General features: G+C 48.8%; 1 protein-coding gene across 1 annotated transcript; it reads right to left on the bottom strand.

Annotated features, from left to right (window-relative positions):
• Positions 1 to 335: 335 nt before the first annotated feature.
• On the bottom strand, positions 336 to 17,130 carry LOC132571814 (E3 ubiquitin-protein ligase TRIM7-like). Its single transcript, XM_060238606.1, has 7 exons — positions 16,723 to 17,130; positions 14,051 to 14,146; positions 13,172 to 13,309; positions 8,845 to 8,867; positions 7,876 to 7,994; positions 6,781 to 6,813; positions 336 to 853 (listed from the first exon to the last, which is right to left on the bottom strand). Exons 1-7 carry the CDS (start codon positions 17,128 to 17,130, stop codon positions 336 to 338), a joined length of 1,335 nt encoding a protein of 444 aa, XP_060094589.1.
• Positions 17,131 to 21,698: the final 4,568 nt, after the last annotated feature.

Raw genomic sequence — 21,698 nt, 5'->3', positions numbered from 1 at the left:
GGAAAGTCTCCATTTTACCCCAGTCAGTTTTGGTGGCTGGAGACAGGAGTGGGGTTGCCAGCTTCCAGATGGGGCCTGGAGATCTCCCACTTTTACAACTGATCTCCAGCTGGCAGATCAGTCCCCCTGGAGAAAATGGCTGCTTTGGAGCATGGACTCTATGGGATTGTACCCTGCTGAGTCCCCTCACCTCCACTCCCCAAACCCTGCCCTCTCCCAGATCTACCTCCCAAAGTTTCCAGGTGTTTTCCAAAACAGACCTGGCAACCCTAGACAGGAGAGGTCTTTACAGGTATGGAGAAATAATATTCCCGATGGTCCTGGTGTCAAAAGTCCTATGAAGAGATTTTGAGGTGGCCTTTTCCATACACACCAAAGAAGGGAAGGAGGGTCTCTCCAAAGAAGGAGGCTCCAGAGAACTCGTAGAGAAGGGCTGCTCGGTCAGCATCAAAAAAGGCCACTCGCCCCCCAGCGTAGTTCAGGCACACTCGGATCCTCTTCAGCTCCCCACTCACAGTCAGGGGAGGGTAATGTCCTTTTATATAAGCCCTGTGCATCCCTGACCACTTCCCCATAGCCCAGATCCCTTCCTCAGGAGCAAAAGTGAGGCCTCCCTTCCTCTTCACAGACTTTCTGGCTACCCCCACAGCCCAGCTTTCCTCACTTCCCACAAGGACTTCCCAGAAACAGCAGCCTCTTGTGAATCCCTCACAGCCCAGCACAGCACTATAACCTTCAAATCTCTCTGGACTGTTGGGCAGAGCTTGAGCTTCTTCTCCTTTTCTCACGCTTTTCTGACCCTCAGACAGGATGAGCCATGGATTGGCCGTGTCTTGATCCAGAGTCACATTTGCTGTTGAGGGAAAATAAGGATACAAGAAATGAAACGGCTTCAGCTGGGGGATTCCACCCACTGGCCTGTTCGGCTTCCTTCTCCTGCCAGTCATGGCCTCCTCCCACCTCTGCCACCCTCTCCTTGGTCATCAGGCTCTCCTGCCTGCTCCAGCCCTTCTAAAAGGCAGAGCTGTCTTCCCACATGCTTCAGAAGGCAGACAATGTACACAACAAGCACCCACAGGGACACCATCTATTTCCTCCCGTATCCCATCCTGAAAAGAGAACTATGAAGGAGAGGAAAAAAGCAATGGCAATTTCAGTCACAGGCTTCTTTGGTTAGAAATCACACACAAGAACAGAAGATTTGTCTCCCTTATCATGAAACTTCCTTCTCCCTGGTCCTGCCAGTCATGGACTCCTCCCACCTCTACCACCCTCCCCTTGGTTAACAGGTTCTCCTGCCTCCTCCTGCCCTTTTAAAAGGCTGTCCACTTCAAGAGAAGGCACACAAAGTACACAATAAGCACCCACAGGAACACAATCTATTTCCTCCCGTATCCCATTCTGAAAAGAGAACTGTGAAGGAGGGGAAAAAAAAACAATGGCATTTTCAGTCACAGGTTTCTTTGGTTAGAAATCACACACAAGAACAGAAGATTTGTCTCCCTTATCATGAAACTTCCTTCTCCCTGGTCCTGGGGTGGGGTATCCTCTACTTTTGGGAGAAGCTCATTCCTGGAGACTAGGAGAGCCCAGAACATTGCAATTCCTGGAGGGGAGGGGCTTCGCACCCAGGCCCCAGTCTGGTTCTGAAGCAGCACAACACCTGCTCCAAAAGGATCAAACATGAAAATGGACCTCCAACAAAATAGTCCAAAAACTTCCAACCAACCACACAGAGAACAGGGTGAAGAACTCAAAAGAGAGGCCCACCAGTTCAGGAAAAAACCGAAACTAAAGCAAAGAAGCCCCATAGGGTCAATACAGCACACCTACTCTGGCTCAAGTGCCTTCTGAGAAAAATTCTCCCCTTGAGTAAGAAGAGATTGGCCACCCCAGGACCACCAAGAAGGAAGATGCAAAGTGAGACAAATCTTTCATTCTCCAGTGGCCCAGGGTGGGGAAGTCTCCACAACTCCACATAAAAAAGCAGCATGCCCCAGGGAGGGAAAGAATCTCAGATGTATGCTACAGGACCATTTTCTTCCAAAAGCAGTCTCAGCTGAGGCTGTTTTGTCAATCCTGTAATGCCTGGTGAATGAATGGAACAGTTTCCAGGCTGCAGCCCTACAGACCACCTCAAAGAAGGGAAGGACCAGATAATGCTGAGGCTGCTACCCCTCTGAGGGAGTGGGCTGTAACACCCGAAGGGAGATCCAGTCCTCTCGATTTATATGCCCGGAAAATGCAGCCTCTGACCCATCTGCTAATGCTGCATGTGGAGACCTTATGGCAGGAGTGTCAAATGTCCTGTCCATGAGCCAAATTGGCCCACTCAGGGCTTCAGTCAGACCTGCAGGACTCTTTCTCCTCCTCCCCTCCTATCCTCACCCTTGTCCCAGGTCCTGCTGCTTTATCTTTCCATCAAATTGCCTAGAGCAGGGGTGGCCAATGGTAGCTCTCCAGATGTTTTTTGCCTACAACTCCCATCAGCCCCAGCCAGGCAAAAAACATCTGGAGAGCTACCATTGGCCACCCCTGCTCTAGAGTATCACAGTGTAAAACAGAAACGAAACAAAAAACTGTGAAATAAACAAAAGAAGCTCTATACAAAAACTTAGTGACTATATTCCAAATACTTAAAGCAATATAATACTAACATTTCAGATATCAAAACTTCATTACAACTATACTTCAATCACAAATATCTACCAACTACAATGTTCTTTAATTCAAGTCCATTTCATAGCGTCAATTTCCGACTTTTAAAACTCTAGACGATTCACCTGTTCAGACGGGCTGAATTAAAGTGCTGGTGCTCCAAATGCAGATTCATGAGAAAAGTTCCTATATTTTTCATATTCTTCTTGGTCGTCCAAACTTATGGCTTCCAATATTCATAAAAGAATTCTTCAGACATAAAGACGAAGTGGGTATGTCATACCCCTTTTAAAGTTAAACATGGTTGTGCTGGTCTTTTGGGGCAACTCTCTATTTATACAATCGGTGAAATCAATAACGTTATGGTCACTGCTCCCAAGTGGTGTGATCACTTTTACATCTCTCACCAAGTCTTGGGCATTACTTAGGACCAAATCCAGGATCGCCCCACCCCTGGTAGGTTCAGAGACCATCTGCTCCATAGCACAGTCATTGAGAGCATCAAGAAACTCAATCTCTTTCTCTCGACCAGAACACATATTGACCCAATCAATCTGCGGGTAGTTAAAATCACCTATTACGACACAGTTCTTACATTTAGCCACTGTCTTTAATCCTTCCATCATATTATAATCGTCCTCTATCTTTTGATTTGGTGGGCAATAACAGACTCCCATAGTTAAATTTCCTTTTGGGCCCTCTATTTCAACCTAAAGCATTTCTAGAAGGGAATCTAATTCTCTGACCTCAGTCTTACTGGACCGTATACCCTCTCTGACATACAGAGCCACCCCAACTCCAACCCTTCCCTCCCTATCCTTCCGATATAACTTATATCCAGGAATCACCGTGTCCCACTGATTCTCCTCATTCCACCAAGTTTCTGAAATTCCCACAATGTCTATGTTTTCTCCCAACACTAAACATTCCAACTCACCAATTTTGCTTCGAACACTTCTAGCATTTGCATACAAACATCTATAATTTCCCAGGCAAGCTAGGCCCATCACCTTCCTCCTGCCGCCTCGAGACTCTGGCAGACAGTCCATACCGTTTGTCACCATCTCAGTGGACAACTCTGATCCATTACCCGGTAGAAAAGTAACAGCTAACCCTTCATCTCTTTGAGATGAGTCCTCCCGAACCAGAGACATTTCATCTCCTGTTAGCTTTCCCCCAAGATTTTGTTTAAAAACTGCTCTGCCACCTTTTTGATTTTAAGCACCAGCAGCCTGGTTCCATCTGGGGACAAGTGGAGACTGTCTCTTTTGTACAGCTCCCGCTTGTTCCAGAAAGCATCCCAGTGCCTAACAAACTTTAAACCTTCCTCCTTACACCATCGTCTCATCCACAGATTGAGACTTCTAATTTGTGCCTGTCTCTCCTGCCCTGCACGTGGAACAGGTAGCATTTCTGAGAAGGCTACCTTGGAGGTCCTGGCCTTAAGTCTCCCACCTAGCAGCCTAAATTTTTCCTCCAGGACCTCATGACTGCATTTCCCCACATCGTTGGTGCCGACATGCACCACGACCACTGGCTCCTCCCCAGCACTGTCTATCAGCCTATCTACTACACGTGTAATGTCCGCTACCTTTACACCAGGCAGGCAAGTCACCATATGGTCAGTACACGGTTTTGCCACCCAGCTGTCTACTTGCCTAAGGATCGAATCACCAACTACCAAGACCCCCCCCCCCCTCTCTCCCTGCCCAGGGATGGTTCCTTGGCATGAATGGATTCCCACTCATCAACTGAAGAAGAGCTCCCTTCTGAGGGCGCATTCCCCTTATCCTCAGCACGGTGCCCTGTTCCCTCTTGACCCTCATGCTTCCTGGCAGCAATGGGGTTGCCATGTTCAGAGCAGGGCTCATGTAATACATCCCCGAGAGTCTTCTCCAAGTGCCTAACTGACTGTCTCTGCTTCTCCAGGTCAGTCACCTCGGCCTCAAGGGTACGAACTTGTTCCCTGAGAACCAGAAGCTCCTGGCATCGAGCACACATACAAGACTTCTTTCCTATGGGCAGATAGTCATACATGTGACACTCAGTGCAAAACACGGGAAAACCCCCACCCCCTTGTTACATTGGAGGGCCACTGCCCATCTGAGTAGACTTGGGAGAGGGGGAGAATCTTGCAATGCCCTGCTATTTCATGTTTTCCCAAGCTGAGAGTATTTTATATTTTTTTTGCTTCTGCTGTGATCCTTGTGCTTTTTCATGATGGTTTATTTTTAAAATTGCATTGCAAGATCTCTCTATTCCCCCACCTTTCCATTTTAAACAAAATATTGCAGGAGTTTTAAGCATGTTTGTATTTTAAGTTAAAAATAGTGTCTTTAATTGTGTTTGTCTGTGTCCTTTATAAAGTTTATATCTGTACTATCTGCCATTACGTTTTATGACACGCATGGCTCAGCCCCACAAAGTCCCATTTATGTCAGATCCGGCCCTCTTAACAAATGAGTTCGACACCCCTGCCTTATGGCCTAAAAGGAATAAAATCTTTTGGAAACAATTAAATGCCCTCCAGAGGGGAGGGGAGGAAATGCTCACCATAGGACAGGGTCAGGGAAATAGCAGTGGCAGAGGTTTGGAAAATCTGGATTCTCCCACCCACACAGCAGCCATCCACACTTCACTGCAATCCTTTCCAAAACCCTGGTGGAAACTCGGTTTGAGTAAGCTGGGAAAACCCAGAAGGTGCCTGAATGCAGTGGAGAAGCAGGGACAAAATCTGCTACACTTTGAACAAGGGGCAGAGCTAGACCTGACAGAAATATATTTGGTACTTACCGGTAATTCATATTGCTCCCACCCCCAAGTGCTGCAAAAATTAATGCCTGTTCTGGCGCTGAGGTTTTTGCTGCCCCAGGCTGCCGCCCCACCCACATGCCCCATCCCATGGCGAGGTCTTTAAAAGGGGGGAGAGGGCTGCTTCTGCCGCCTCCCCCCTTCCATTTAAAGAAGACCCACCTATCGGGTATTTAAATGGTGGGGAGGAGGTCGTGGCGGCACCGGCTCTTTCCTCCACCCGAGTCCCAGGAAGGTGAAAGAGGTGGCACTGGGCTCCTACCTTGATCTTGGCCTGCCTTCCCTTGCAGGCCACCTCTGTCCTCTGCCTGGGTCTCAGCCTGGTGAAAAGGCGGCACTGCGCTGGCTAGCGAGTGAGGAGGGGGCACCTAACAGCAGCCCTGTAGGCCATGTGGCTCCCTTGGCATCTGCCTATGTGGCCTACTCCCACAAGCCGGCCATTATTATGTTCTCCCTTTCTAGCTTAACATAGCCTCCCTTTGTCCAGCAGAAAATGAATCACTTGAAAGTCTCTGTGAACCGAAAGTGCCTGTGACCTTGGAGGGCTAGGCACTGGGCTCTCAGGAAGGAAAGAGACATATGAACATATGAAGCTGCCTTCTACTGAATCAGACCTTTGGTCCATCAAAGTCAGTATTGTCTACTCAGACTGGCAGCGGCTCTCCAGGGTCTCAAGCTGAGGTTTTTCACACCTATTTGCCTGGACCCTTTTTTGGAGATGCCAGGGATTGAACCTGGGACCTTCTGTTTCCCAAGCAGATGCTCTACCACTGAGCCACTGTCCCTCCCCAATAATAATAATAAATTGCAGACATAACAGACCAGTGTGAGAACAGGAAGATATTCACAAATCAGGACCCAAAGGTTACTACAGGTTACATAGAAGTACTCCCCCCTCCCTTTCCAGGAACATGGCAAGAGGCACTCTTGACACTCTTCTGGACTGGAGTTACCAACACTGAGCTATTGAACATCTGGCATGATCTACCCTGGGCAGGGAACCTGATGCCCCAATAGCCACCTTTGCTGGGAGAACAGCAAGACTTTTCTTATGGAGCTCAGTCAAGCTCTTGCCCAGCCGCCATTCTCCCATCGTTTCAATATGGCAGCAGGCAGGTGAAAAGAGGCAGTTCATCTCCTCAGAGTTCACCTTTTCTTTCACCCTTACCGACATCCTCAGAGCAAGAAGGAACTGGCTGTGGCAGGAAGGGTAAGATTTTGAGGAAGAGCACACCAAGTTGAAGAACACAAATTGTAAGGTGAAGCTTTTTAGTTTAGAAATAATTGGTTGGTGTATGAAGAAAAATGTACCTTTCTTCATGTGAAGCTCAAAATCCAGAGCGTCTGAGGAAGCAAAGGAACAGAAAGTGAGCAGCAAACCCTTCTGCTTATTGCAAATCTGGCGACAAAAATATCAGCTAATAATACTATTTTCTTTTTGGGAGAGTAGGCGGCATAATATAGCTCAATGCTGTCAAATTGTGGAAGCTAAACTGGGTCAGTACTTGGTTTGACCAAAGAAGACTCTGCAGAGGAAGGAAACAGCAAACAGCCTGTTTCTCACTTGCCTTGAACACCTCTTGGTGGGGCTGCCAGAAGTCATTTGTGACTTGATGGCACATAGGTACATATGTTTTCTGAGTTACAGCTAAAGGGTCAAGTAGAAGCTATTGGGGGGGGGGGGGTTTGTGTACAAACTTTCAAAATACTTTTCACTAGTCACTGGAGTTACTTGGGATTCATGTAATAGAAAGTATGCTAAGGACTGCAGCCCAAGGGTCCAAGCTGGCTAAATTGAGGACACTTCTAGACAGAGGTTCTGCAGTGGCATCCTGAGCAGAGTTACACCCTTCAAACTCACTGATTTCAATGGGCTTTGAAGGGTATTTCTCTAAAGACAGCACTGTAGGTCCCCTTGAGACCATTCTGTGGGATCTACTAGGATATAGTCACACAAACGCAAACACACAATCAAAGGGACCAGTTTTGATAAGTCTGATTTGGTCACAGACACATTGCAGAGAGAAGGAGGGGTGTCCCTGAAACGGATCCAGCGGCTGTTTCATTAAAAATAGATGCCCTAAAGAGCAGTTTCCCTCTCTGTCATTTTAGGCACTTGTTTCACCATCTACCTCACCAAGAGCCCTTGCATGGTCGCAGTAATGATTAGAGATCAACAACATAATAGAATTTCAAGAAGTCCATGTAATGCAATTCTGAGCTGAAGTTATGGCAGAATTCTGATCAGAAAACTTTCCATGGTGAACTAAAATGGCCTTCTGAACTGATACATAAACTCCCCACGTTCCTGGGTCTGTCAATGATATAGCCAGCCTGGAACATACTAAAACACATCTGGCCCACTCTAATGTCCAGTCTGAAACTCCGGCAGTGTTTCTTCATTACCTTTGAGTTGCTTCTCGATGCCCTCCAAAAGGAAATTTAAATCTGAGAAGTCCCAGATGTGCCACTTCAGTGCAAGCGGATTAGCCACTGGATTCTCAAACGACTCCTTGTCTTCATACCTGGAGAAAATCCCATTAGGGTACCATCCATCCCATTCAGAATCTCCCTCCCTCCCCTCCGCCCCAAGTGGGTCAGAGAAGCAGAGGAACTGGCAGAAAGCCAAGGGAAACAGGCTGATGCTGAAAGCACTGGAAGGTGGGCGGGCTCTTGAAGAGGAATGCACAGCTCCTGCTTTCTTAAGAACTGGCTACACTAAACCTATTGGTCACTGTGACCAGAACTACTAAGTACTCATTACATTTATTATAATAAAGACAGGTAAATCAAAGATTACATATTACAAACAGACACACAAAAGGGTAAAGTCCTTTCTCTGAAAAAATTCCTAAATGATGGTCCAGATTCCAGTGCGGACTTCAATACCATAAAGTAAGTTGCAAGTTCTTGAATCTCACGAAAGGTATCATTAGGATGCTCTGTATTCTCAGTGCTGGCGGGGGGGGGGGGGCAACAGTGGGAGGGCTTCTAGTGTCCTGGCCCCATTGGTGGACCTCCTGATGGTACTTGGGTTTTTTGGCCGCTGAGTGACACAGAGTGTTGGACTGGATGGGCCACTGGCCTGATCCAACAGGGCTTCTCTTATGTTTTTATGTCTGGGGCAGTGATGCTCTGAATTCTTGGTGGTTCTTTTTGGGAGGGGGGGCAAAGTGGGAGGGTTTCTAGAGTCCTGGCCCTACTGGTGAACTTTTTGATGGCACCTGGAGTTTTTGCCCACTGTGTGACACAGAGTGTTGGACTGGATGGGCCACTGGCCTGATCCAACATGGCTTCTCTTATGCTCTTATATTTTTCACAAGCTGCCCAGTTCAATCCTAGGATTAAGAAGGTTAATGTTAAAGATCCACTTACCTCTGCAATGTGCTTCTGACATCCTAAAGAAAGAAGGCAGAGGGTGAGAAGAAGAGAGAGAGACCTTCAGAGTAGGGTGTGTTGTGTTCCCCTTGTGGACTTTCCCCCTTTTCCCTGCAGCCTTGCAACATGGTTCAGCCATGAAAGGAAAGAGAGGAGAGAGGGTCTGTCTGGGCATAAGTGCCATCACATCTGCACAGACATGCTAGACAGACAGCAGTGCCCAGAACAGCTGTGTGGATGCTGTTCCTGTAACCATATGCCGTTGCCACTGTGTGTCGGTGTGCATTTTATATATAATTGTTATATATAATGTTATAATTGATTAGGAACGGGACTCTATTATTATGTATTTATTTATTTAAATGCATATAGATTTAATTATGTATTTATATGTTTAAATGCATAGAGATCTAGTGATTTATTTATATTGCACATTAAATTGGGACATAGGAATAGGGGGGGAGCTTATTAATGTGCCAAGAAAGACGAATTGATTTGATCAATTTGACTAACCAATTAGAGGGAGAATTGGGGTGGGATGTTAATTTAAATTAGATGCAATTAATTTATAGTGAACCAGTAACCAGGGACTGAAGGTGGAGGATAGGTTAGAGAGCTGGACAGTGAGTCGAGATGAGCTAGTCAGGAAGGTGTGGCCATCACATAACTACTTACAAGATTATACCGGGACATAGGTGTGGATGCCCGGCCAGGGGATTCCAGTGCTCCTGGGGAGGGGAAGATATGACGGTGGGAATAGACATAAATATAAGGGAAGAGGGTGGAGACAAAACAGTGCTCGGCCTCCTTCCAGTCTACTTCCCATCCCAACGGTGACAGTGGGGCCAAGAGGAATTGCCCACCTCCGTCATTGGTGTTGTGCAACGCCAGGTCCGTAAATAATAAGACCGAGATCCTGAGGGAATTCCTGCTTCGGCAGGACGTGGACCTGGCTTGCGTGACCGAGACCTGGGTGTGAGAGGGGGAGATGGTGGCTCTCTCCCAGATGACCCCCCCGGGTTACTCGGTCCTCCACCAATCGCGGACTAGTGGGCGGCGGGGAGGGGTGGCGTTGTTCATATGGGAGGGTTACTCCTTCCGGGCTCTCCCGGCCCCAAAGATCGATGGTATTGAGTGTGCCGGCCTAGTGTGGGATGTCGGAGAGGGGTTGGCGATCTGGCTGGTGTACCGTCCACCTAACGCACCAGCCAGCGCCTTACCATCCCTGATGGAGGCTGTGGCGGGCTGGGCGTTGGAGTACCCGGGGCTTATGGTCCTGGGCGACTTCAATGTCCATGCCGATGACGCAGCCTCCAATCGGGCGTTGGATCTGGTGTCTTCCATGGCGACACTAGGACTCTCTCAATTTGTTACGACCCCTACGCATCAGGCAGGGCACATGCTAGACTTGATCTTTGCGTCCGGGATTTGGGTGAACGATATCGCGACAGAGGCGGTGCCATGGTCGGATCACCTAGCCCTCAAGGCCCGTATGGAGATGCTGCCCCAACCCTGTAAGGGCGTAGAGCCTATTTTGGCTCGCACGCGGAGCCTGATGGACCCGGAACGGTTCCAAATGGCTCTATGGGATCCCTGGCCCACTGGCGGTTCCCTTGATGCCCTGGTTGATGCCTGGCAAGATCGGCTATCCAGGGCGATCAACGAGATCGCACCTCGACGCCCTCTGCGCCCTCGTGTGAGGCTGGCTCCATGGTATACCTTGGAGTTACGACAGCTGAAACAAGGGCTCAGACGACTAGAGAGGCAATGGCGGCGCACTCATGACGAAGCGACGAGAACATCCTACAGAACGTTTATGAAGTCTTATGAGATGGCAGTCAAGGCCGCGAAGAAAGACTACTTCGCGGCCAGGATTGCGTCTGCAAATTCGCGCCCGGCACAATTGTTTAGAATAATTGGACATCTTACCACACTGCCCCAAGGCAGACCAAATGTTAGAGAATTAGAAATAGGCTGTGAGGCTTTTGCGAAATTTTTTGCAGACAAAATCACGTCGCTCCGCCAGGACCTGCCCATCACATTGGATACAGTATGTGAACTGGAGACTCCATGCCTGTCTTCCAGTTTAGTTCTGGACCACTTCAACCCACTCAGCCTGGAGGAAGTTGACAGAATTCTCTCCTCTGCACGCCCAACAACTTGCGATCTGGACCCATGTCCCTCCTGGCTAATTAAATCTTGCCAGAAGGAGCTTAGATGTCCTTTACGGGATGTCATAAATAGATCCCTCTCGGAGGGGCATTTTCCAACATCCTTGAAAGAGGCCATGGTTCGCCCCCTCCTGAAAAAAAGTACAGCAGACCCGGCCGAATTGGCAAACTACCGACCGGTCTCTAATTTACCGTTTTTAGGTAAAATTATCGAGAGGGCAGTGGCGTTGCAGTTGCAGGATTTTCTGGATGACGCTTCCATCCTAGACCCTTGCCAGTCCGGCTTTCGCCCGGGTCACGGGATGGAGACAGTGCTGGTCGCCTTGGCAGATGACCTCCAGAGGCATCTGGATCGAGGCGGCGTGGCGGTGCTGATGCTGTTAGACCTGTCGGCCGCGTTTGACACGGTCGACCATCGGCTACTTACCCGCCGCCTTGCCGACGTAGGGGTTAGGGGGTTGGCCTTACAATGGCTCTCCTCCTTCCTCGAGGATCGGGGACAAAGGGTGGCAATCGGGGGTGAGCTGTCCCAGAGGCGCACACTAGATTTGTGGGGTGCCTCAGGGAGCAGTTCTCTCACCGATGCTATTTAATATCTATATGCGCCCCCTTGCCCAGATTGCCCGGAGGTACGGGCTTGGGTGTCACCAATATGCAGATGACACCCAGCTCTATCTGCTAATGGATGACCGGCCTGGCTGCGCCCCGAGGAATTTGGACCTGGCACTGCAGGCCGTGGCAACTTGGTTAAGGCTGAGTGGGCTGAAGCTGAATCCAGCGAAGACAGAAGTCCTTTGCGTGGGTTGGGGTGCTCTGGGGAGGGAAATATCTCTCTCGGTCTTTGATGGGGCGCCGCTGAAGGCGGCGCGCCGGGTCAAGAGCTTGGGAGTCCTACTGGAGCCCTCATTATCAATGGAGGCCCAGATAGCAGCCACTGCTAAGTCAGCCTTCTTTCACCTGAGGCGGGCAAGGCAGTTGGCCTCCTTCCTAGAGCGCCGGGACCTAGCAACAGTGATTCATGCAACGGTCACCTCGAGATTGGACTACTGTAATGCCCTCTACATGGGGCTGCCTCTGTGCCGAACCTGGAAGCTGCAGCTGGTGCAGAATGCGGCGGCTAGGCTGTTATTGGGGCTCCCAAAATGGGAGCACATACAGCCAGGACTGCGCGGACTGCACTGGCTGCCAGTTACATACCGGATTCGTTACAAAGTGCTGGTCATTACCTTTAAAGCCCTATATGGCCGAGGACCTGCCTACCTGAGGGACCGTCTTTCCCCATATGAACCCCGGAGAGCACTGAGGTCAGCAGGGAAGGACCTGCTGACTATTCTCGGGCCGAAGGAAGTAAAGCTGCAGAGCACTCGTACTCGGGCTTTCTCCGTTGTAGCCCCACACTTATGGAACCACCTCCCGGAGGAAGTGCGGGCCCTGCGGGATTTTGATCGATTCCGCAGGGCCTGCAAGACCATCCTCTTTGGTGAAGCCTTCACCGACTAAAACCTGAGAGACTGCTTAAATGACCTCCTATCTATCTGAATAGCACCACGATGTTAATTTTATTGTTTTACTGTTTTAGAATTTTAATCAATTTGTTACTTATTGTTTTAAATTACTGTATAACTTGTTTTATTAATGAATGTTGTCAGCGGCCCTGAGCCTGCCTTAGCGGGGAGGGCGGGATATAAATAAAATGTATTATTATTATTATTATTATAAGTGACATTCCCCACACCACACCGCCCCTAGACATCCTCCTTTTAAAATGGGTTGTGAAAAGTCTTGCATGTGACCTTCCTCCCTGGTCGGTGTTGTTGTGAAAGAGTTTCCCAGGAACCATGGGGTTCCTCAGACTGTTGGTTGAAACACAAACACACTTTGGCTTCCAGTGGCTGCAGTCTATCAGGGAGGGGCAGGGGCTGTGGGGGAATGTATTTCCAGGGAATGTTGTTTTGCAGGGCCCCTGGGATTGTCCAGTCTGCCCCTGGCTGGAGATGGAAAGAGGCAGAGGGGAAAGTGGCCCTGGTGCAGAGGTGAAAACTTGCTAGCGACATAAACTGGGCTGGTTTGCTTTTGCTTTTCTGCTAAGCAGGGAGGATTTGGAGCCAGCCTTCTCCCCAAGGGGACTCTGCCTGTTTCTGCCACACTCTCACCTGGAGGAGATCACTGGCCGGCTGCTGACATTTCTCCTCCATCTCCCGGATGAGGCTTTCCAGAGAAGAGAGCTCCTCAGAGATTCTAGCCAGATGCTGGTCCCTGTTTCTCGCCACCTCCTTCACCACCTTTTTCATCTGGGACAGCAAAAATTTCTCTTGTTTCTTCAGAAATGTGTGCAGTTTCCTGAACTTGGCTACTGTTGCTTTCTTCTCTTTTTCAGTTTGTTTCTGAGATGGAAAGAGAAGAAAAGCAGGCCACTGTCAGGAACACAGCTGGTCTGTGCAGTGGGAAGAGACGCTTGAGGAGGCTCCTATCCCATCCTATCCCGGAGGGGTTCTTTCAGCCACAGAGGATTCAGTCTGCAGCAGAAAACCAAGAAAGTAGAAGGGGCTTCGTGAGTCCATTTGTTCCCCCACTAAAACACCCTCCACAGGCTGACTTCCCCAGTTCCCATTGGGGGATGAGACATGATGGTTGAGTAGAAACACCACAGGGGGCAAAAGTGCTCAGAAGCCCCCTCCCCTCGCTTGGTCTCCTAACCTTAACTGCAGCTTCCCTGGCTGCATCGTGGGCAAGAGAAATTTGTGGAGGATGGGGCGGGAATGTACATACTACTGAATATCCCAAGTATGCCCCCCCCCCCCTAGAATCAGCAGTGGCTGAACCCCACTTTCAGTTGGCCTTAATCCAGCCCTGCATTAGACCCTCCTGAGGTCTCATTCTCCCTCCCCAAATCTCCAGAAGTTTCCCAACCTGGATCTGGCAAACCTACCCCCCCATCCCCCACTGGTGGCCAGGGGAGACCCGGCAACCGTCCTTCTAAACTGAAAGTGGGGGCAGCCTCAAGGGTTGATTTTTCTGCTGTTTGGACTTACGAGCAGGTCTTGGCTTTCCTTCTCCACATCTCCTTTATACACCACAATTCTCTCTCTCTCCTTCTTCAGAATCCCCAGACGGTTGCAGAACTGATCCTGGGGAGAGGGGGGATCACAGTTGAAATGTGTTCTTTTAAAGGTTTACTCCATGCTCTTCCCTCCTGGCCACCATTGCACATTTATTTAAATTCATATATATAACCATGTTAGTTAAAAAAAAATCAAATTCCAGCATGCTATTCCATCAGGAGAGCCTGTGTGCAGTAACACTTAAAGTGCTGGACTAAGATCTGGGAAATCCATGTTTGAACCCCCAGTCCTGCCATGGAAGCTCGCTGGGTGACCTTGGGCCAGTCTCATGACTCTCAGCCTACCCCTGACCTGGTTACTCCCAGGATAGCCTGATCAGCAGGGCCGACCTAGAGGCAGGCAGTGGCAGGCAAACCACCTCCCAACCTCTCTTGCCTTGAAAAGCTTACAGGGTGTCCATAAGCCAGCTATGACCTGACAGCAAAACAAACTTCTGTCACGCCACTCGTGTTCTGAGCAGGCACTTGGGTGGGCTTCTGATCTCCATTTTGAAACCCAAGACCTGACAATCTCAGACATTTGCAAGACATTTTTGAGAGCTAGGAGTCTGCCTTTGTACTAATTTTAACTAGCTAGCCAAAGCATCACACATCTTTAAACGAATGAAGGGCCCAATGTAATACCCTTTCTGATGTGACTCATCATACTGGATGTTAAGAAGCACACTATGCCCAAAGAAGCTGCCCCCGTCCTTCACAGTTTTCCAAAGGACTACGTCAGACCAGATCATATCTGCAGTAGAAACTGAAGGGAGGGGCCACAATTTTGCAAGCCTAGTAGAACCAAAGCAATGTACAGAGTACCCAGCAGTACTACTGCAGTCAGAGTGCCCAGCAGAACCCAGTGCCGTTGTGGCAATGCCAGCTGATGTCAAGCACAGAATCACAGTCCAAGAAGGGGGGGGGGGGGATGGAACCTCAGCAGCACTAGTGCAAATGTGCCCAGCAAACCCAGTGCCATTCATAATATCAGCATAAGTTTTCCACTACATTGCTCTTAAATACATTCTGTCGCCAAACAGGATAGGGATGAAAAGGTCTTGAGGTCAAGAAGTGAAAATAAAGGGGGAGGGGGACATGGAAAAATTAGGTGAAGGGAGACAGAAAACATGAATGAGAAGTGTGTGGAAAGGGGGGGGGGGTGTTATCTTACTGCATGTCATGGGCTCTGACAAGGGGACTGCCCAGGCAGAGCCGACAGGGTTAGCAGACCCAACGGAGCCGACAACTGACCCCTCTCACAACTTGACTGATTCACTGCCGCTGCCCGCAGGGTTCTCAACACCTGGCTGTACAGCTGACGAGGACCAACAACAGGTAGACACACATCCCAGTTCATCACATTGCCTTGCTCGAGTACGGGAAAGGCTCTGTCAGGACTTAGCAATCTGAAGGAAAGAGGCCAAACTGCGGGCAAGATGTTCTCTCAGCCCAGAGTTTTAGCAGACGCCAGGCTGGCCCCGCTGCCTGCTAATTGGAAACAGCAGCAGCGGGCTATCTAAGCTCCTGCTTCAAGTTGCATGCTCTGTGGAAGCAACAAGTCCATCCGGTGACTTGCAATTACTCCAGCTCCCGTTCCTTGGCTCCATTCCTGCTCTGACTTCCCGGTTTCCTGACTTCTGGATTGTACGATCCTGCTTTCAGACTGCAATTCGGACTCAGCTACTGGTTCCTTCAACGCTCCTCTGACTTGGGCTGAACTCGGACTTTCCCCTTGCCTGCACTCCAGCGTGTGACACTGCAATACCAGAACTGCTGCTTTGCAAGATCTGGCTGAGCTGGGTGCAAGGAAAGGAAGAGATAAAAACTAGACTATTGGAGAAAATGAGCTGCAGGCTGGCTGGCTACACATGGGCTTCCACAGAGACCAATGTATCAAGAGGCCTCTCCTGTAAATAGAGTGCCCTCATATTCTCACACACATGATGCCAGACAGGCTGGCCATTTGTGGAAGGGAAAGTACTCTCTAGATTAAGTTTCTTTCTCTTCTTTTGACTGCAACCTGAATATGGATCTACTTGAATAAATGTAAATTTACTTTTTTTAACCATATACTTCTTGGGAGATGTATTTACTGCACTCTGCATCCCGTTCTGTGTCTGGGCAAACTCTGCTACATTAACCAAATATCCCCATAATGAGTACCCCTAATATCTAGCTGTTGCCTTTTCCCTCGCTCCACCCATTTTTATTCATCCTTTGACTATTATTCCCTCCCTCTGCCTTTCCTCCTCTAAAACGTCAAACAAATCTTTGAGTCTTCTTGTCGCTATATCCTGTTGCTCTGCAAAGACTGGCACGGAAGAGTGTACCCTACTAAGCAGAGTAAATAATATATAACTTTAAGCAATAAAACCACCTTGATTAAACAGAAAAAGTCGGTTGGTCTTAATTTTATTCTCAGTATGGCCCAAACACTCATCATAAAAAGGAGAAAAACCCACAATTGGTATCTTCAATCTTCTTACAGTCGGAAGCACCAGCCCTGGAGGGAGAGCTCCTCTTCCGCTATGCTGGGAGGAAAGCACATCTTCTCCAGAGAATGATGGAATTCCGCCAGCAAGGATCCAGATGAGTTCCTACCTTGTATTTCTGAGCAGCCACTTCCAGGGGAACTATTGTGTGTCCTTTGTGTTCTGGGAGTCGCTCACAGACAACACACACTAATTTTTCATCTTCTTTGCAGAAGAAGTGGAGTTTTTCCTGGTGTCTCAAGCAAACACCTTTTCTTGAACTTTGTGGCACCAGTTTAATTTTTTCAACTAGGTTTGCCAGCTGCCAGTTTCGGCGGAAAGTCCCTTTCTGAAACTTGAATTTGCAGACAGGACACTCCAAGTCTCCCCGAGTCTCCCATTTCTCACAGTAGTCAGTGATGCAGGCCTGGCAGAAGCTGTGCCCACAGCCCAGGACCACGGGGTCCGTAAGGAACTCCAGGCAGATGGGGCAGTTGGCCTCCTGCTCTATCTCTGTGGATGGTGGAGCTGAGGCCATGAGGGCTGGATTCTCAGTGGCTTGGGTGATAGGAAAGGCAGCAGCTTGTCAGATCTGTAAAAGGGCAGCATAAGAACAAGAACATAAGAGAAGCCATGTTGGATCAGGCCAATGGCCCCTCCAGTCCAACACTCTGTGTCACACAGTGGCAAAAAAACCAAACCCAGGTGCCATCAGGAGGTCCATCGGTGGGGCCAGAACACTAGAAAACCTCCCAACTGTTGTTCCCCCCAAGTACCAAGAATACAGAGCATCCCTGCCCCAGACAGAGAGTTCCAACAATACGCTGTGGCTAATAGCCACTGATGGACCTCTGCTCCATATGTTTATCCAATTCCCTCTTCAAGCTATCTATGTTTGTAGCTGGCACTACCTCCTGTGGCAGTGAATTCCATGTGTTAATCACCCTTATAAGAACATAAGAGAACAGGAATGACCTAGAAAGAAGGCTTTGCATTTTAGTCTATTGCCATGTTGGGTTTGTTTTTAAATAGGTTTTATTGTTACTGCTGACACTATGTAAATTGTCCACTGCCTAAAGAGTCTGAAAGTTGAGACCAGTGTTCCCTCTAAGCTGAGTGAGTGTGAGCTAGCTCACAGTTTTTCAGACCTCCGGCTCACACATTTTTCTCTTAGCTCAGAAAAAATGGCCCCAGAGCAAACCAATTTATGCAGTAGATAAATCAATTGCTCACAACTTTAACATCAGTAGCTTACAAAGTTGAATATTTGCTCACAAGACTCCACAGCTGGTTGCATAAAAAGGTAAAGGTAGTCCCCTGGGTAAACACCAGTCGTTTTTGACTCTGGGGTGAATAGTATCACAACGTTTTCATGGCAAACTTTTTTAATGGGGTAGCTTGCAATTGCCTTCCCCAGTCATCTACACTCCCCCCACCCAGCAAGCTGGGAACTCATTTGACTGACCTCGGAAGGATGGAAGGCTGAGTCAACCTTGAGCCGGCTACCTGAACCAGCTTCCGCCAGGATCGAACTCAGGGCATGAGCAGAACTTAAAACTTCAGTAGTGCAGCTTTACCGCTCTGCACCATGGGGCTGCTTTCCTGGTGGCACACACATCTTTAAACAAATGAAGGGTCCGTGTAATATCCTTTCTGATGTGACTCAGACTTCCTGGAACTTTATTCCCCGGGAGAGCCACCTGGCCACGCTTTCAGCTCATTTTTGCTGGCAGGTAAAGAACTTCCTGTGCCAAAGAGGTTTCCTACAACCAGAAACTGCTGGCTGCCAGGAGCCTTTTCAGAAGCAGGTAGACACTGCTGTGGATTTTAGCTATATCAAGATTTTAGTCTGTTTTTATTTATCACACAATGTTCTTTTAATTTAGCAACTTAAGGGTTGTTGTTTTTTAAATTAATACCTAAGTTGTTCATTAATGAAAAAAGAACATGCATCTTACAATATAGACAAAAACTTCCATGAAATCTAGCAGAAAACTCACAAAATCTATATCTCTACAAAAAATAAAATCTTAACGGCAGTTCAGCACTTCTTCCCTTGATTCTGTTGTAGGAAACAACCCATGCCAGCATCTTATTAAAAGAACCACCATTGAATAAACCATTTCTGTGCCTCTGTCTTCTTTACATATTCTTCTTAAAGCACTCCTGTCTTGGCTATTAGCATAATAAACCAAATTTTGCATAACTAGAACTCAAACTTTGGCAGATTGCTGCTTCCAATTTTTAGCAAGGAGCATTCTGGCTGCCAGTGTAGAGTAGTGGTTATAAGTAGCACACTCTAATCTGGAGTACCGGGTTTGAGTCTCCACTACTCCTCCACATGAAGCTTGCTGGGTGACCTTGGGCTAGTCACAGTTCTCTCAGCCCCTCCCATCTCACAATATGTGCCTGTTCTGGGGAAACTAAGGGAAAAGTGATTGTAAGCAGCTTTGAGGCTCCTTAGGGTAAAGGAAAGTGGGGTATAAAAACAAACTCTTCTTGTTCATCTTTACAAGTAAATGCCACAGGGCATACTATTGGTTTTTAGTCAACACAGTGTGGCTAGTCTAACAAAACATTAGAGATTGCAATGGTGATCAACCGCTGCATACATTCCATTCTGAATATTTTTCCAACACTTTCTACCAATGTGACAATCCCACCACATATAGGAAAGTGCCCGTTCTCACATCTCAGGCACATACCTGGGTTGACACAACTTTTGTTAATTCATTAGGATGCTATCCTCCAAGGGGGACCTGGGCTGCCTTGGAATTACAGCTCACCTCCAGCTACAGAGATCAGTTCCCCTGGAGAAAATGAGGTTCCTGTCCTCCCCAGGCTCCACCCCAAATCTCTGGGAATTTCTTAACCTTGAGCTTGCATCCCCACCCCCTCCCCTGCCAGTGACCTGGGAGAACCTGGCAATGCAATCTGAGGCATACTTGTGATGAAGCAGCAGGAGCATCTTATAGGACATTTATGGAAGCCTACGAGATGGTGGTGAAGGCTGCAAAGAAAGATTTCTCTGTGGCCTCCATTGCATCTGCAAGCTCTTGCCTGGCCCTGGAGAGCCAGTTTGGTGTAGTGGTTAAGTGCGCGGACTCTTATCTGGGAGAACCGGGTTTGATTCCCCACTCCTCCACTTGCACCTGCTGGAATGGCCTTGGGTCAGCCATAGCTCTGGCAGAGGTTGTCCTTGAAAGGGCAGCTGCTGTGAGAGCCCTCTCCAGCCCCACCCACCTCACAGGGTGTCTGTTGTGGGGGAGGAAGGTAAAGGAGATTGTGAGCCGCTCTGAGACTCTTCGGAGTGGAGGGCGGGATATAAATCCAATATCCTCTTCCTCTTTTTCTTCTTCTTGTTTAGGACTATTTACTCATTATCTAAATTCCCTTGAGGCAAACAAAACAGTTGGGAATTGGCTATTGGCTGTGGGGCATCTGCAAGCTACTTTGCAGACAAAGTCACAGCGCTCCGCCAGGATCTCCCAACCACAATTCATATAGTAAAAGAACTTGAAGCCCCTGGCCTGTCTTCAGGTCCACTTTTGGACCGTTTCAGCCGACTCTCCCTGGAGGATGTCAGCAGGATCCTGGCAGCTGCAAGGCCTACTGCTTCTCTCCTTGACCTGTGCCCATCCTGGCTGGTCAAGGCCTGTGGGAATGGTGTTGCAGGCCCTACTGGAAGAAATTATCAACTTGTCGCTTTTGTTGGGGAGCATTCCAGGGGGTTGAAAGAGGCTGTGGTACATCTAAAAAAAATCACTGGACCCCATGGTCCTAGCCAACTACCACCCAGTTTCCTGAGCTAAGACAAAAATGTGTGAGCCAGAGGCTAAAAAACTGAGCTAGCTCACCCTAACTCAGCTTAGAGAGAACACTGGTCCCAATTCATATTAGGTTCCCATATGCTTGAGAAATGAGCTTCCTTGGAAACGATGAATGGAAGAGGTAGCTGGTGAATTGTCCTCTTGCTATGCAACACTTGAGCTAGACCAGGGGTGGCCAAACTTGCTTAACGAAGGAGCCACATAGAATAAATGTCAGATGTTCGAGAGCTGCAAGACACAAACATCAGATATTTGAGAAGGAAGGAAGGAAGGAAAGCAAATAGACAGAGGGAGGGGGAAAGAGAGCAACTGTAACTTTAAATGCATTCTCCAAGCCAGCCAATGGGGTGGGGTGGGGGGGCTTCTAGAGCCACACAATATGTGTGAAAGAGCCACATGTAGCTCCCAAGCCACAGTTCGGCCACCTCTGCACTAGACCAAGTGGGTTCAGTGAATGAGACAGAGCCAGTTTGGTGTAGTGTGTCATGGGTGCTGGGGACCCTGCAGAAGAAACCGAGCCTGCAGAGCCTGCAGAAGCAACTGTGCCTCTGCCACCTGCACCAGTGCCCCTGCCTCCTGCTGAAGAAGATCCAAGCCCCCCTGCCTCGCCCTCTCAGGTGGCTCGTGTGCGTGACCGCCTCCGTCAGGACCTCAGGGATCGGAGGAGGGCGGCACGCTCACAAGCAAGACGCTCCCTGAGCCCTGAGTGGTGAAAGGATTCTGGCCCTTCTAAGTGTGAGGATGCTTAAGTTTCGGCAGGATCCTGGCTGCTGCTCTGAGACAGCAATTAGCCCAAATGAGCAACAGGCAGCAGAGGGCTATATAGCTGTGGGCTTTGGGAGGAGGCTTTGTGGAAGCAACTAGTCACATACCTGACATCCTAGCATCCACTCCGGCTCTTGACTTTGGCTTTTGGATTCCTGACTTTGGCTTGGACCTCTGGACCCCCTGACTTCGGCTTCTGAACCTCTGACCTGTGATACCTGGATTACGATTCTGTTTTGGCGCCTTGGACCCTCCTTGCTCACGAGTTGCTGACCTTGGACCGCCCCTGGACTTTGCCTGACTCAGCCCCAGCTCGTGACAGATTGCTTCCACCCACAACCAACACCCATTCCACAGGATGGATGCTGAAGCAAGTGGAACCACAGGACTACTGGCTGCGCTCCAAGCCCAGGTACAGCAGCTGACACAGGCAGTAGTACACTTGCAGCAACAACCTGTGGCCAGTGCTCCAGCCAAGTGCCCAGTTCCCCCACCTGACAGATTTGGGGGT

The sequence above is a fragment of the Heteronotia binoei genome, chromosome 5, assembly GCF_032191835.1.
Source record: "Heteronotia binoei isolate CCM8104 ecotype False Entrance Well chromosome 5, APGP_CSIRO_Hbin_v1, whole genome shotgun sequence".
Taxonomy (NCBI): Eukaryota; Metazoa; Chordata; class Lepidosauria; order Squamata; family Gekkonidae; genus Heteronotia; species Heteronotia binoei.
This window is presented reverse-complemented; position numbering and strand designations above follow the sequence as displayed.